The sequence below is a fragment of the Tasmannia lanceolata genome, unplaced genomic scaffold, assembly GCF_043159265.1.
Source record: "Tasmannia lanceolata isolate RefF3 unplaced genomic scaffold, GAP_Taslan_0.1 ptg000006l, whole genome shotgun sequence".
In the NCBI taxonomy this organism is placed as follows: domain Eukaryota; kingdom Viridiplantae; phylum Streptophyta; class Magnoliopsida; order Canellales; family Winteraceae; genus Tasmannia; species Tasmannia lanceolata.
Window position 1 is genome coordinate 34313802 of NW_027518683.1, and position 16721 is coordinate 34330522.

A 16721-nucleotide genomic window follows, 5' to 3' on the forward strand; every position below is an offset into this window, starting at 1 on the left:
CACATCACCATAGTGCATTTATAATAGCATAGAAGTCAAAAGGATGTTAAGTGCACTATGGTAGCATGGATACAATGGGGCCATACTTTCATCCCATTTCTGCAAGGGCGCCCCTTAGTTTAGCCTCCTTACATCATTACCCCTCTATTTTCAAATGCACTATCAGCGTCTCTGAGCATTTGGAACAACTACAAAGGAACATGCTTCGGAATGATTCTGAGGACAGAAAGAGATTCCAACTAGCTAAATGGAAGGAGGTCTGCAAACCAAAAAGTGCTTGGGGTCTAGGCTTCAGAAATATCAAGGTGATGAATAGATCATTGCTTGGTAAATGGTTATGGAGATTCGACGAAGACAGATCTCTCTTATGGCAGATAGTGATTGAAGGGGAATGCTGTGATAGCTTTGGAGGTTGGAATCAGTTGATCTATATTTGAGTACGGGAGTCACTATTTGGCGAGATATTACGAAGAGCCTTCTGATTATCCTAAAAGAAATTCGTTTCAGATTTTGTAAAAGGGCCAGGTTGAAGTTTCGGACAGCTCTTTGGTGCGACAAAAGGGCCCTAAAACAGAGGTTTTCAGATCTATACTTGGTGGTGTCAGAGGAGTGGACGGTCAAAGATGCTCTAATAAAAAATGATGGCAGATTTACTTGGACGATTCCTTTTCGCAGAAACTTTTTTGACAGAGAACCATAGCGGGTGGCTCAGCTAATGAAGACGTTAGACTCGATTTTCATCATGAACGAAGGAGATGACATGAGAATTTGGAAATGACCAGTCGAGTGAATTCTATGTTCAGTTGTTCCACTACATGCGTCTGATACCTGACATGCCTTTTTTTTTCTTTTGGTCAGTAAGCTGGGATTGAACCTTAGAAGCACGAAGTGGGTGCGGGTGAGGGGGCGGAGGCGGGAGCGGGGGCGGGGAAGCGTGGGGTCTAGAAGATTCTAAGTTTGGGAGCGCGATGGAAGCGTGTAATGTAATATTTTCTTTATATATCTTTCAAAATTCAAGTACATAAAAAATAATAGCTTCTAATCATTTTCATCTGTATCTTTCAAAAGTTAAGTACATAAAAAAACAGTAATTTCTAACCATCTTTGAAGAGTAATTTCTAACCATCTAAGTTTGGGAGCGCCTCGTTCCTTGTGCCTTCTGAAGATGCACAAGCCTTTGTGCTTACTCCAATGAAGTAATTTGAAGAGTTGGAGGCGTTTGATGCAAGGAAGTTGGTGATGGTGGGACTTATGGAGTAATAGAAGTAGGCTGGGAGCGACATGGGAGTAGTTCCTGCTCTTTGGGGTCGCGCTCCCTTGAAGCTCCTTCCTAAGGAGCGCCGAATTGGGGTTCCGAGGTGGGAGCGGCACCCCAAGGGAAGATTCCTGCTTCTAAGGATTGAACCTCCGACCTCAAGGTCAAAGAACAAAGCCTTTTGACCAATTGAGCTAAAGGATCCAACCCCATAAGGACAGATACCTGACACGTCTTCTTCCCAGCAATCAGAAATTGGAGGATTCTGGCCCCACCTAAAGTTTGCCCATTTGTCGACGGTATTTCTAAGCATGGTTTTAAATTTCCAACAAAACTGAAATAAAACAATCGAAATGTTTTCAATCCATCCCCACCGAGAAATGATACTGAAATCGAAATGCATATTGAAACCAAAATAGTAAGTGCATTAGTAATAGTAGTATACTATATCAATATGTTTTACATAATTATATTTATATGCATGGTTTAAAATTCCGGCCGATATTTCGGTTTCGGCCAAGGCCAAAACGAAATTCACTATGAACCGGATTTTACAAGATTTCTCAAATTTTCGTTTTCACCCTTACTAACAAAATATCCACCGAAATTTTAAAAAATTTCAACAAAATTTTAAAGATTTCAACTGGAATTGCCAAAATTTCCACCAAATTTTTAGACATTTCGACGGAAATTTTAAAAATACAGAAATTTTAACCTAATTTTACATGATTTCGCCCGAAATTTCCACCAGTGGTTTCTGTGGAAACCAAAACCGACACTAAAACTGGAATTTAAAACCTTGTTTATATGAAACGTATGTGAAATGTAGTGTACTTGTATGTATTATGTATAAATTCTTATATGAATTTCATGTGAAATGTGATATGTAATGAATATCAGACATGGGTGACAGCACATGGCACCAAGTGTTAGATGATATTAAACCATTACAGATGGTTGTCTTGCTTATGTGATGGTTTCTAAGTATGTGTTCATTCTATTATTTCCTGAAGTTTCATCATAAAATTTTATCATTTGCATATGTTTCCTTACATTTTCATGATTTTAAAGGATTTCCACCGAAATTTCCCACCGAAATCGAAATGTTTCCATTCCATGGTAACCAAAATCAAAATTTAAAACCTTCTCTCTAAAGAGAATCATGACTGTTGATCACCTTTGAAATAGGAAAATATTTATTATAGACCATTGTTCCCTTTGTATACCCACAGGAGAATCAGTGGATCACCTATTAATACATTGCAGGTTTGCCAAAGATCTGATTTTGTGCTTAGTCTCTTTAAGGTACAATGGAATTTTCCTCAGCATATAACAAAATTAGTAGAGGAATGGGCGTAGGCCCCCTGGACTAAGACAGGAAAGATCCTTTGGTACTTGGCCTTAGTAGCGGCTCTTTGGGCTTTCTGGAAGGAAAGGAAGAATCGCTTTTTTGAAGTTCCTGTCAGAAGAACTCATGCCAATAAACGACAAAACTTCTCTTTGATAGTGTGATGGGAAGGAATTCTATCAGCTTTTCAGGGCATATCAGAGTCTTATATCCCAAGATTGTGGGCAGAGATAAGGGTAAGCAAGAATCTATCTTGTAAGCCTAATCCTAGATGAAGTAAGGAGTCAGTTTCCTTGGAGGTTTGTTGATGAGATCGAGGGGATTCTTGACCGTATAGAGGGGTCATTCTGTTATCTTCCAACACAAATGGCGCTCTGCAAACAGCAAAGCAAACCGACTGGCTAGAATTAGAGTAGACAGATCATTATTGGAGATTTTTTTTATATCCTCCTTTAATTTTGCTATTAGTTTCTTTAATTTTGCTGTTATATTCTTTCTTTCTTTTTTTGAACGGCATTATATTCTTTTGATATCCTTTTCTATTTTCTTGTATTCGACCACCTTGGTCCCCGAGCTCCACTGTTCTGTCCTAATATAATTCATTATCATTCTAAAAAAAAAAAGCTTTCAATTGAAGAAACAGAAGACAGATGATCAAACAACGAAGTGAGCTTTTCAATTCATTAGGCAATCAAGTCATAGTTTCCTTTAGATATTACTCAGTTGAGAAAAAAAGAAAAGCTTTTTCACTTGTATAAAGTGCATGGACTCTATTAATGCATTGAACCCTCACCAGCCCCCATCCAGCAACTACATCAGCCAAAAGAAACACTTAAAATTATAGTTGAAGAAAGTCCCATAGATAGGCCTAACTGTAGAACTCATCATGACATTATGTTGACAGTAGGAGGACAAAAGACGTCAATTGCAAGAAAATAGAGAAAGAAGGTGTGTTTTTATTTATTAGGAACTTAGAAGCTCTTTATTTGATTTTAGTATGGGTCTTGGATAGTTTCTAGAAAGTCCTATATACTGGTCTAAACTGATTCCATTATTGTTTTAAGCATTGTAATTAGCATAGGAATGAAGGCTTGGACTTAAATAGAATCAGGAAAAGTTCAAAATGTTGTGATTGGAAAGATAAGTGTTTGGAGGTGCCATACTGCTTTATATAGGCTGAGAAACATGCTTTTCTGGTTTTTAGCTTCTTGTGGGGATTGCAATTCCACAGAAAACTTTTGTTTTTTCCTAAACTTTTCACATGAGAGATTCCTCAAAGTCTTATCAGCTCATTATGATACAATTTCCATTTTCAACTTCTAAACTTTTTCAGACAATAGCTAGTGGGTTAACCATAGAAATCAGGAGTATAAATAGATTAATTTGATCGCAATGTTATCTATCTACATCATTTATCTTTTTCAACAAAATGTGCTCTTATTTGCAGTATGAGCATTAGAGAAGTGTCTGAACAGAACACCAGATCTGCATAGTATAAAGCCAAGATGCCCCACCAATGAATTTGAAAAGAAAGATCAATTGAATATACCTTCCTCTTCAAATAAGCAAGATCATTTTGGTATGCTTCTAAAGTAGCACCTTCACCTTGTATCATGTCAGGATGTGCCTCTGAGATGGAATAAAAGTTTCAAGACACACAACATCTGAGTAATGAACTTGGGAAAGAAATGGGAGTGCATGTTTCAAATAGAGCAATTTAAACTGACCTGGGTAACCCGCAACAGTTATGCCAAAGTAATCACCATATTTGGCTCGCATATGCTGCACCTGCATAACGAGTATACTAGCCATGCTTATATTGAGATATACAGAGTAGAAAACATCACCAGACAAGGGCTAGAATTTTCTAAATAGGTGCTCAAATGAAAAAAAATGCCCAGTTATACTTACAAGATCAGTTTTTGCAAATAATGAGTTTGTACAAAAAACACAGGCCAATCAGACATTGAAAAAAGCAAATATAATAAACAATAGAGCAATGTGCATTGCCTTAAGAATGTAGAAAGGGGCGTATGAGGAATAACCTGATAAAGAATCTGATCAATAAAAAACCAATGATTTGCTTATGAAGGGACAGTTCTCAGGAAGAAAATATGCTCTCGGCTCAAATATGTCGCCTTTGCACTTTTGCTTAAGAGACAGATATATTGAGACTTATTGATGTGAGTTTAAAACCGTATGATTTATTGAAGGAAAGAAGGGTTGAAATAGTGACAACAAGCATGGTTTAATTCAATGAGTTTATCAACAGAAATGACCGGATCAATATCCCGATGAAGGGAATAAGAATCATGCATCTAGTGTCATGGATCCTCCAGTTTTGAGTCACCTTGATAGATTATTGGTATCCGATAAGTGGGATGAGTTGATGAGCAATTTCACAGGATGTGAGCAGAGATTGGTATTCTCAGATTAATTTCAGATCTATGTCACAAATATCTTCGATATTTTCAAATTAGGGAAAAGTGATTGTACTCGGTCGAGCAGAAAAGCTTATCTACTCGACCGGTAAAAAAACAGTGGGGGCCCACATTGTTTGTGTGATCCAAACCATTCATTTGAAAGGCCCTAACCCCTCCAAAAATGGAGGGAAAAATGGCAGATTTCTGGACAGACTGTCTGTCCATTTTTCCTTCCACATTTGGATGGGTTAGGATGATCCTATGGATCTGATTTTTGTGGACACCCTAACTAGGTAAGAGCCTTTCAAATGAATGGTTTGGATCACGCAAACAATGTGGGCCCCACTGTTTTTTGCCCGGTCGAGTAGATAAGCATATCTACTCAACCGAGTACAATCACTTTTCCTAAAAAATATAGCGATTTTATCAAGACATTTTGATAAAAAGGCAAAATTTCAAAATAAGCCCGAGAATGTAAAACATATAGCGATATTTTCAATTACCACGATAATATCGTGATAAAATCACAATATTTTTAAAGTATTTTTACGATATTTTTAAATTTATATTTTTTTAATTTATACATTTTTATTTTTATTGTTCCTTTCCCGATATAAACCAAAAAAATAAAAAAAAATTTAATATATCCCGAGATTTTCCCATGCCGAGAAATTCCCAAGAACGATATTTGTGACAGTTTCAGATCACACAACAATTTTCCTGGGATCCATGAATCAAAACGCCGGCCCCAAACCATTCTGATTCGATAATATGTGGTTGGAAATGCCAAGCTTTAAGAAGCTGGAGGAATGGTGGAACGAGGCAAAATGAAAAGGGTTATGTTTATGCAAAAATTGAAGAATCTAATGAAATGTATTAAGGAATAGAAAGAAAGGGATGGGAAAGAGTTGAGGGCCCTAACGAAGGATGAAGCCATAAGGAGGATGGATACTAAGCAAAACTATGAGGAGATCTTGAGCTTTTGTGAAATTAGATGGCATCAACAGTCCAAAGCCTTTTGGTTAAAAGAAGGGGACAGGAACATGACATTCTTTCACAAGATAGCGAGTTCTAGAAAGAGACTCCACATCATCAGGGTCCTTAGAGTAGGGGATAGGGTGTTGGAGGATCCTAAAGAGATCAATGGCGAAATGGGGATGTTCTACAAAGAATTATACACAAGACGAGGTGTGGAGGCCATCTCTGAGTGGGGAAATGAAACCCGAAGGACCGACTGCATATGGTGGTTGAGGGGCTCTAAAGCGGTTGTACTGAAAGGCGTAGATGGGCTGGAGAGGAGGAGGTGCAAATGGATGGGTTTGCATTGCTATGGGATATAGCATGGGAACCTGATGGCTTTTTGGAGTGGATTAAGAATAATATAATGGAGGTAATGCAGAAATTCCATTCTAGAGGACACATAAATAAGGTGGCCAAAGCCACATTTGTCTCCCTTATTCCTGAGTAAAAGGAAGAGATGAATGATTTTAGAACAATCAGTTTGGTTGGGAGGGAATATAAGATCATTTCAAAGACATTGGCGATGCGAATCAAGTAAGTGATGGGGGAGATTATTTCATAAGCCCAAGGTGCGTTTGTGGAAGAGGAAAAGATTCTAGTTGGGTATTGATAGCCAACAAATGCTTTGACATGTGGGAAAAAAGAGAGATAGTGACATATTGTGCAAAATAGATATGGAGAAGGCCTATAACCATGTTGAATGGGTTTTCCACTTGTACTTGATGGAAATGATGGGGTTTGGGGAGGAACGGCAGCGACGTTGGATGAAACGGTGTATTTCTAAATCACTATTCTCGTTCATTGTCAAGGGAAACCCGATGGGTTTTTTTTTTGCAAATTCTAGGGGCATTAAATAAGGAGACATGTTAACACCGTTTCTCTTTACAACGGTGTGATAGGCTTTTAGTACTTTTAGTACACTAGCGGGGATAGTAGTTGAGAGGGAGCTCATAAGGGGTTTCAGAATTGTAAAGGTAATTAAGGGTTTAACAGATCACACATACAATTTGCTGACGATATCATGATGTTTTGTGACGATTCAGAAGCCCATGTTGGTAATTTGAAGATGACAATCCAATGGTTTGAAGAGATTCTGGGTTTGAGAATCAATGTTCATAAGAATTTGTTAGTGGGGTTCAACCTTGCTGTAGATAAGTCAACGGGGTTGGAAGAGATTTTGGGGGATAGAGTTTCCACCTTTCCCTTGACATACCTTGGTCTCTCACTTGGAATGGGGACCGCATCGAAGTTATTGTGGGCTCTAGTGATTGAATTTGAAAGGATAGAAAAGAAAAGAGATAGGAAAAAAAAAGGGTTAGGAGTATGGCAATCTGTGTTGCATGGATTCTTTGCCCCCTATGCCGAATCCATGTCGACACGTCCCCACACGTGAATCGGACATGGATTCATGTGGGACATACTCGAATTCTTATCGTAGTCGTGTCCTGCACGAATCCTATTTTTTCGGACGAATTCTACTCATCATTGTCTCTTTTAAAATGTGAATCCTATATATTTTCCCTTTAAACATGCTTCCTTCTTAACTTTTTTTCCATACGAAAGCACAACCCGTACTCTTGTAATAAAAACCCTAGCGCCTCGACCCTAGAACATCGACCCCCCTTCCTTCCTTCTTCTGCGACTCTCTTAATAAAAACTCTAAGGCCTCAACCCCTCATCCTCAATTTTTTCATGAATATATACATATATGTATTTAGGTTACTGAAAATATATATATTTAAAATTTAAAAGTTTAATATTTAAAATTTTATTTTATTTAAAAATTACATCTAGAGGGTGAGCCTTGGTGCAATGGTAAGGTTGCTCCAATGTGACCTGGTGGTCACAGGTTCGAGTCACGGAAACAGCCTCTCTGCAAAGCAGGGGTAAGGCTACGTACATCTAGCCCTCCCCAGACCCCGTAGAGGCAGGAGCCTCGTGCATTGGGCCGCCCTTTTTAAAAATTACATCTAGCCCTCCCCAGATCCCGCAATGGCGGGAGCCTCGTGCACTGGGCCGCTCTTAAAAATTACTGAATCCACGAATCCTACTCTTTGGGGTTTGCCGAATCCGACACCTCGAATCCGTGTTGGATCCTGACACGCGAATCTGAATCCTTGCAACACAGATGGCAATCTGCCTATCAGGTTAGAAAAGAATTTTTGGAGGGGTCAAGTTCAGGCTTTGGTGCGTGCGTGCATGCATGCGTGTGCGTGTGTGTGTGTTTGAGGGGTGAGCGGAAATAAGGTTTTGGATAAATGTTTGGAAGAGGAATGTCCCTTTGTGGCATGCTTTGCCGAACCTCTATAATCTTTTCAGGGTTAGGGATAGGGAGGTATTAGTGTCCCAACGATATAGTCGAGAGGGGGTAGAGTTGTGTGGGCATGGATGTTTCGTCGTAATCTAAAACAGTCTAGTCAAATAAATGTTTCTCCTAGTTCTTAAAATGTTGGGGGACATTTTGTCGCCGTCCTCTGACGATGATAGAAGAGTGTGGGCAGTCGAAACTCAAGGCAAGTTTTTGGATCGTTCAGGAGGATCGGGGGCAGTTTGTAATCATTTGTGGATGCTAGACTTACTGTTCAGAAATGAGTGTCTTGTCTAGATGGCGATCTTAAAAAATTCAATACGGCGGATGTACCAAGAAGAAGGGTTCTGGACTTCTGGGCTTGCTTGTGCAAACAGGAAGAAGAATAGGCAGAACATATATTTATGGATTTGTGACATTGTCACATGGCTGGTCGAATTTGGTCGTCTATATTTCACTGGCTTGGGGTGGTTTGGGTCCTTCCCCAAACTTTAAAACAACTCTTTCAGATTGGTGGAGGCCGAACCTGAGTGAGAGGACCGCCTTGTGAGGTGGAGGATCGGAGCAATTTTGTTATCGTTTGTGGAAGCTGGACTTACTGTTCAGGATTCCATGTTTTCTCTAGATGGAGATCTTTAAAAAAATCAGTAGAGTGGATTTACTGAAGAAGAAAGATTTCATGTTTGCCAACAGGTGTGTGATGCAAATAAGAAGAAGAGAAATAGGCACAAAAAATATTTATGCCTTGAGACATTGTCCCATGGCTGGTCGAATCTGGTCGTGTATATTTCACTCGTTTGGGGTGGTTTGGGTCCTTCCCCAAACTCTAAAACAGCTCTTTCAGAGTTGGCGGAGGCCGAAGCTAAGTGAGAGGACCGCCTTCATGTGGAAATGTGATCCCCAGTGCAGTCTTATAGACGATTTGGATAGAGAGAAACTGGAGAATTTTTTGGACAGAAAGCAGTCGATTAAGGAGAATTTTTTGAGATATCAAATTCTTGATCGCTTCTTGGGCAGTAAGATCTGAGAAATTCAGAGGGATCACCATCTCTGTTTTGTTCAGGAAATGGAGAGAGAGATCTTAGCTGATCTACAAGCAGCAAGAATCAGTCGGCGTCAAGGGTCCCCGCCAAACAGCTAAATCAAATTGAACTTTAATGGAAATTCAGCAGGAAACCCTGCTCCTTAAAGCATACGAGCGTTTTTTAGAGATAAGCAGTCACAACGATTTGGGAATTCTCAAGGCCTACTGGCATGGCAGAATCAAATAAAGCCTTGTTATGGAAGGTGGCTCAAAAACTGTTATTGGGTGGGAGTGCTGGAGACAACAGAGATCCATGGCGATTGTGCTCGGTTATTAACAAGATCTGTAATCCATTGAGAGGGATGAACTGCTCCTTGCTGAATGTGTTTAGAAAGGTAAATGAGGTCTATGATTTGCTAGCAAAGGATGGCACCAATTGTGAGGAGCTAGTTAGTTGATGGGAAACTTCTGACCTATGTTGCATATCAGTACGGATACGAGTTTCCAAATCCGACACGGGTATCTAGTGTCGGATTCAGCAAACCTCAAAAAGAACGATTCGTGGATTTCCCAAAAATATTTTAATCAATTTTCAAGTTTTGTTGTCTTACATAATCATATGATTATAACAAGAAATATATTGAAAAATTTAATGTAGATATAATATTTTATTTCTATTTACGAAACTTACTAGTAGTTTGGGTAAAACTCAAAACATGAGGTAATTGTAAAGCTGTGGTAGTAGTATGTAGAAAAAGCAGATAAAAGAGATGTAGAAGTGTCTCGGAGAATTCTGAAATATTGGAATCCGAGATGCATCCGACACGGATTCTTCACCCATTTAGAAGAATCCATGTAACATGGCTTCTGACCCATTTGTAATTGTTTCTGTTTCTGCTTGGAGTTTGAGTGCCCTATTGTATGGTTTGCTACTGTTTTTTGAATAAATTCTGTTACCATTTACAAAAAAAAAACGGAAAAGAAAAAATAATACCAGATCGAGGGCACATGCAAATCCTCCGGCTACTTGAACGAACTTATCCTGTCCATGAGGAGGATCCCCCCGAAGGGCCAAAACATTTTGAATGCCGTTGGACTTGATGGTATCCAGAGCATGGTTGATCTTCTCCACAGGCATATTAGTGCAAGTCAAATGCATCATCGTCTCTACACAGATCTGTGATTAAAAAAAAAAAATGTCAGAAGGATGAAGTGCAGGCATTAAAATTCAGCAGGATTCAAGGTCCCAACAGTTCAACTTCCAAAACTCAGATAGAATGAAACCATAGGCCCCCTAAAACATATAATTGTTGGGGGGGTTCCACGCACAAGCAAATAGTCCCACATCGGATAAGTGAAACGGATGGGGATGAGTTATAAGGGAATGGGCAACCTCCCTCTAATGACTAGCTTTTAGGGGTGAGTTCTACCCGGTTAGATTCCCTACAATAATAAATCGAAAAAAGAAAAAAAAAAACAAATCATTTGAAAGAGTAGAGGCAACCTATGAGTGGAATGGATGAAAAAATAACCTGCCATCTCTATCAAGCAAAAGTGCAAAAATATTCACTTAAAGGATACCATGGAATCACAGATCAGGTAAATCAAAACTAAAAAGTATTAAGTGAAAGGATGCAATGGAATCACAGATCACGTAAACCACCCATTCCTTCGCAAAAATGCAGGCAATCCGAGAGAGAGAGAGAGAGAGAGAGAGAGAGAGAGAGAGAGAGAGAGAGAGAATAAAATAAAAAGTAGAAGAAACTGTTGGATTTTGATTTTCAAAATCATTTTTTTAGAGTCAAAGTTTGACAAAAAAATTTAAATGTTTTGGCAAGAGAGAATGAGACAGCAAAAAACTATCCGTTAGAGAGAAAACGAATGGGTGTTTCTCTTGGTTTTTTCAAATTGATTCATGACCTTTGCTTCCAAGAGTCATGAATGGAAAGTTCAATGTCCAAGGGACACTTCATGAAGGTTCATGACCATTCAAGAAGTGAAAAGACACAATCAAAGGGACATGGGTTTGAACTTTTGAAGGGATGTTTCCAAAGGGTCTTTCCACTTGAAATGACACGAGTTCTCTATAAATAGAGAGGGCAAACATCCAGATTAATAGATACTCAATGTTGAGAAAGCCATGAAACTTTTAGTCTCTTGATTCTCTCCTGTAGTTTCCCCTACAAAGTGTTTTTCTACTTGTGTTTTAGAAAATCTATCAAGTGTTTGTTATTCTAGAGAAATAAACACTTGGGTCTCACATACTTGTCAAATCTAAGGGTGATTCTCGATTTGGTGCCGTTAGTGCAAAACGTCATCAAGCAAAATTGGTTTGGAACCAAGCTTCATTATATCTTGGAGGCGAATTCGTGGACCCCCATGCACAGATTTGGTGGGGGATGAATATCGTCTTAAGGAAAGCGACTAAGCGCCTTAAAGCATCTCATTGTTCTTCTTCTTCTCATATCCACGAATGAAGGAATTTTTTTCAACAATCTTAAGACGATATTTTTTGAAAATCAAAATCCAACAAAACATTTATAAAACCAGCATTTCATAAATGACAAAACTCTTTGGCATTTTATACCCAATTTTATGTCAGATTTTGATCATCAATTACTTATGACATCTATAATACTAATGTCAACATCAAACATGGTTTTAAATTTCGGCCGAAACGTTTCGTTTCGGCCAAAATATTTCGGTTTCGGTGGAAAACGAAACGAAATTCACAGTGAGTCGGAAAAGTACCAAATTTCGCCGAAACGTTTCGGAAATTTCGGCCGAAACGTTTCGTTAAATTTCGGAAATTTCGGTGAAACGTTTCGGAAATTTTGGTGAAACGTTTCGGTTAAGTACAAAATTTCACCGAAATTTCCGAAATTTCGGTGAAATTTTTACGAGATTTCGGCCGAAATTTCGTACCGAAACCGAAACCGAGATTTAAAACCTTGACATCAAAATCACATGTCATCCAAATACAATAACAATTTTAGCAATTTAGATTTGCTATATACATACTTATTGCGTTATGTAACCTCAAATCATTTGATATTATAACCTTATCAAATGTTTCTTGCCATTGTTTGGATACTTGAGCAAAACCATACAACAACTAGCATACTCTACTTCCTTGATCAGAAATAATCAATCCTTCAAGTCGTTCTATAGTTATAAATATACTTTTCCATCAAGCTTACTATTCAAGATACTATCTTAGTAATCCATATAACAAATATAGACCTTATAGATAGAGACTATGGCTATTTCGGTACTCTTATAGTTTTCAATATTAACAACCGAAGCCTAACTGTCAAATTAATTGATCTTGGCTTCCTGTGTAAATCTTCTAACAACTTGTCTTGATTCATCTTCTTCTTAAAAGATCCACTTTCAATATATGTCACAATCAAAAGAACTTCTGACAATAGAATCTTTTGATAAATATAGACCTTACCAATAAAGACTAAAGCTATTAGTACTCTTAGGATCAATGATCCGGTCAAAGTGTAAATTTTTAATTGGACATGTGGTCTCCTTTTGAACCAAATGATCCTATCATATAGACTAACCACATGCAAGATGTAGAAAGCATCTCATTCTTTGGTTATGACTTCTTGTCTAACAAGCACTTCTTCCCCTTTGCAATCCCTTTCTATTGATTTTTATTTCTTTAAAATCACTTGTGATTTATACTTTATAGTAACCGTTGGATACCTGTCCAATCTCATATCGTTAGAAAATACTTTTCTGATTTCAAATTTCACTTTTCTGGTTTCAAATTTCAAGTAGTTTTAAGACTAACCACATAAGTATCTTCTATTTTCTACAGTGGTGGTCTCACTAAAGACAAACCTTAATTGTCAATTTTTATAAAATAAAATTGTTCGTTTTGGGTTCACTACCACCAATCTAAGAACTAGAACATTAAATGACATTTGGTAATAAATACACAACTACTAGTCAAGTCACATTTGCAAACCGTCATCCACATCTATTAGATGGCAAGTATATTTTCAAATGTTAATTAGGCTCCTACTTAAATGGGTGGATTCTACTCTATTTATAGAGTATTTGGTGTCTTTTTCCCTTTGGAAAACACCTTTTTTCAAAAGCAACCCACTTTACAAACAAAATACACTTTTGTTTTCAAAACCTCAAAACCACTTTTATCTTGAAAATACTCTAACGATGACTTCAAGACTTATGACATCTTTTCCCATGAAATCGGATCTTCCAACGGATGTGAAATATGTTTGGGACAATGAATCACATCATTGCCGCCGCTTTCCGATAATAACAAATGTATAAATTGAAAAGCCCGCAAGAACCAATAAAACTTCATAGTGCAGAGGCTTTTCAATGGCTCCTCTACTATCCATTGTGTGTGTTCCAATAACTCTGTCAAACCCATTCATTGGGTAAGGCTCACTATTTTATGTTCTCCATCATTCCCATCCATACGGTTTGGCCCACGAATTTAAACTTCGTGTTTGATTAGGCGGGCCCATTATTTTACATGCAAGGAAGCTAATGTATATCAACCCCAAGTCAAAAGTTTAAATTGTGCGTGATGGGTACGATATTGAGAACTTGTGAACTCTCCTTAGAAGTATGTATCTTCCTCTGTAAATAGGCTTTGGGCCTCACAACGCGTGCAAAACACTCGTCACAACTTAATCCCTCAATCTACACATACGTGCACTTGCACTGCCCACCTCACTAAATGTATTCCCATCTCTATCTTTCAGAAAGGAAATGAGGGTTTTTGAAGTGTTGCAACCCAAGAATCACTAACATCCAAACTGTCCTTTCACAACAACGGTCATAAAAGTTAAATTCTAAGAAGAAAACTGCATTTACATATGAGAAAATATTCAAATTTAAGTAGGCACTTTTGAATTTGAAATTATAGGTAGTTATAAAACAGACTTTGCACTACCGTTTTATCCTTCTAATGGTGTCGTTTCAGAGATTTGTTTGCTAGTGTCCTTTCAAATTCAAAATTACAAGTAGTTATAAAGCAGAATTTCTAACTACCCTATTTATCTTTTTAACTATAAATAGTGTTTGAACAATCACTTCTTGAAAGAGACAACCCAACACCTTCTTTTGTTGCCCACATTTGCCATAGCAGTGGTAATGTCAACAGTTGGCAAAATAAATAATAAAAAATCCTTTGTAGAATGGCATTGGCGGTATTTGGGATTCACAAGAGAGTCACTAGCGGAAAACAATGCTAAATGAAAGTATATTCCTAGGCAGATGATGACCACGAAGCAAACAATAATGACCTCTGGAAGAAACCCTATTTCTACACTAGCAACATAGATATAGAGTCTATGTTGGGAAAATGTCTGAGATTGCAACATGGATGCTCTCATGATGGATTATTCATCAAAGTTCCAATACTGTTTGTTGCTATCTATTTTCTAGGCTTACTAGGAACGGGCCTCTTAGCAACTCCATCCCATTGGAATATGAAATGGCACAAGATAATAATAAGGCAGCGCCGCAGCGCCCATCATAAAATTGTTGGTGATAATTCAAAATTATGAAATGATTTCAGCCATACCTTTTATAGCGATCAAAACAAGTAATGTTTAAGAAAAACCTACAACGCAGCAAGGCGATGTCCGAACTCGGTCGCTCTTTCGAAAGTAATAACGCCATGAAGATCTCCGGAATATCGTCTTAAGATTATTGAAAAAAAAAAATCCTTCATTCGTGGATATGAGAAGAACAACAACAACAATGAGATGCTTCAAGACGTATAGTCGCTTTCCTTAAGACGATATTCGCCCCCCACCAAATCTGTGCAAGGGGATCCACGAATTCGCCTCCAAGATACAATGAAGCCTGGTTCCAAACCAATTTTGCTTGATGACGTTTTGCATTAACGGCACCAAACCGAGAATCACCCTTAGATTTGACAAGTATGTGAGACCCAAGTGTTTGTTTCTCTAGAATAACAAACACTTGATAGATTTTCTAAAACACAAGTAGAAAAATACTTGTAGGGGAAACTACAAGAGAGAATCAAGAGACTAAAAGTTCCATGAATTTCTCAAAATTGAGTATCTATTAATTTGGATGTTTTCCCTCTCTATTTATAGAGAACTTGTGTCCTTTCAGGTAGAAATATCCTTTGGAAACATCCCTTCAAAAGTTCAAACCCATGTCCTTTGATTGTGTCTTTTCACTTCTTGAATGATCATGAACCTTCATGAAGTGTCCTTTGGACATTGAACTTTCCATTCATGACTCTTGGAAGCAAATGTTACGAATCAATTTAAAAAACCCAAGAGAAATACCCATTCGTTTTCTCTCCAAAGGATAGTTTTTCGCGGTCTCATTCTCTCTTGCCAAAACATTTAAAAAGCTTTTTCAAACTTTGACTCTAAAAACATGATTTTGAAAATCAAAATCCAACAGAAACCAAAACACACAAACAAGAGACAGAGACAGAGGAAGAGTTTCAGACAATTGATTAGCTCAACACAGATCCGAACAGATATAATCATAAATTTCTGAAAATGAGATGCGGAATATCAGATCTGCAACTCTAAAAGCACATTTCTAAAAAATCAAAGCTGCAAATCGTTAATTTGAAAAAACAAATCTGAAGAAACGATGCGCGCAGAATTCAGATCTGCAACTCTACCAACGAAGAGAAAGAAAATCAATGCAGACAAAATGAGAGATAGAAAATGCCGACAATTTAGTAATAAGAGGGGATGATTAATGGAAACCATGTTTTGCATCTTGTTGGAGATATCGAGGGTGAGATCTGCCGTAGAACCACCTGCTCCCCATGTAATGTCGCAGAAAGAAGGGTTATGAGAGACCATACGATCCATCCTCTCGAACAGATTATCAACCCCATCTTCTGTCTTTGGAGGAAAGAATTCAAACGAAAACACCACCTTCCCTTCTAGCTCTGACGCAGCTCTGATCTTCTCAATCACCTTCATCGCGAGACTCTCTCTGTGTATAATAACTCTGGAATAAATGATAGAAAAGGGGAAACAGGGAGGCACCTTGTGAAGAAAAAAACAACCTGTATTTATAAGTAGAAAGGGAAATGAAATATTTGTTACTTTTAATTCTCCCGTCCACCCCCTTTTAGTGTAAAAGAGTACTCATAATTTCATAAATACACTAGAGGAGGCTGGTCTAAGGAAAGAAAATGGGGCGAATATATACCCCCAACAACCGCTTAGTTCTCTAATCTCACTCTCTCCTTTTCATTTTTCAGATGTCACTCGCACACCGACCACCACCGCAACTTGATTTATTTAACTGGACCTACCCCAACAACCGTAGGGTTGTCTAATCCTACT

At 38.0% G+C, this 16721-nt stretch overlaps 1 protein-coding gene across 1 annotated transcript in view; it reads right to left on the reverse strand.

Moving 5' to 3' along the window:
- LOC143880250 (putative methylenetetrahydrofolate reductase (NADH)) overlaps positions 1-16424 on the reverse strand; it is a 32874-nt gene extending 16450 nt beyond the window's left edge. The window contains exons 1-4 of the mRNA XM_077383087.1: positions 16131-16424; positions 10373-10555; positions 4331-4391; positions 4153-4232 (exon numbers count right to left, since the gene is read on the reverse strand). Coding sequence (XP_077239202.1) covers positions 4153-4232; positions 4331-4391; positions 10373-10555; positions 16131-16352 — 546 coding nt within the window. The 5' untranslated portion in view covers positions 16353-16424. The remainder of the gene's footprint in view (positions 1-4152; positions 4233-4330; positions 4392-10372; positions 10556-16130) is intronic.
- Between the last annotated feature and the right edge of the window lie 297 nt (positions 16425-16721).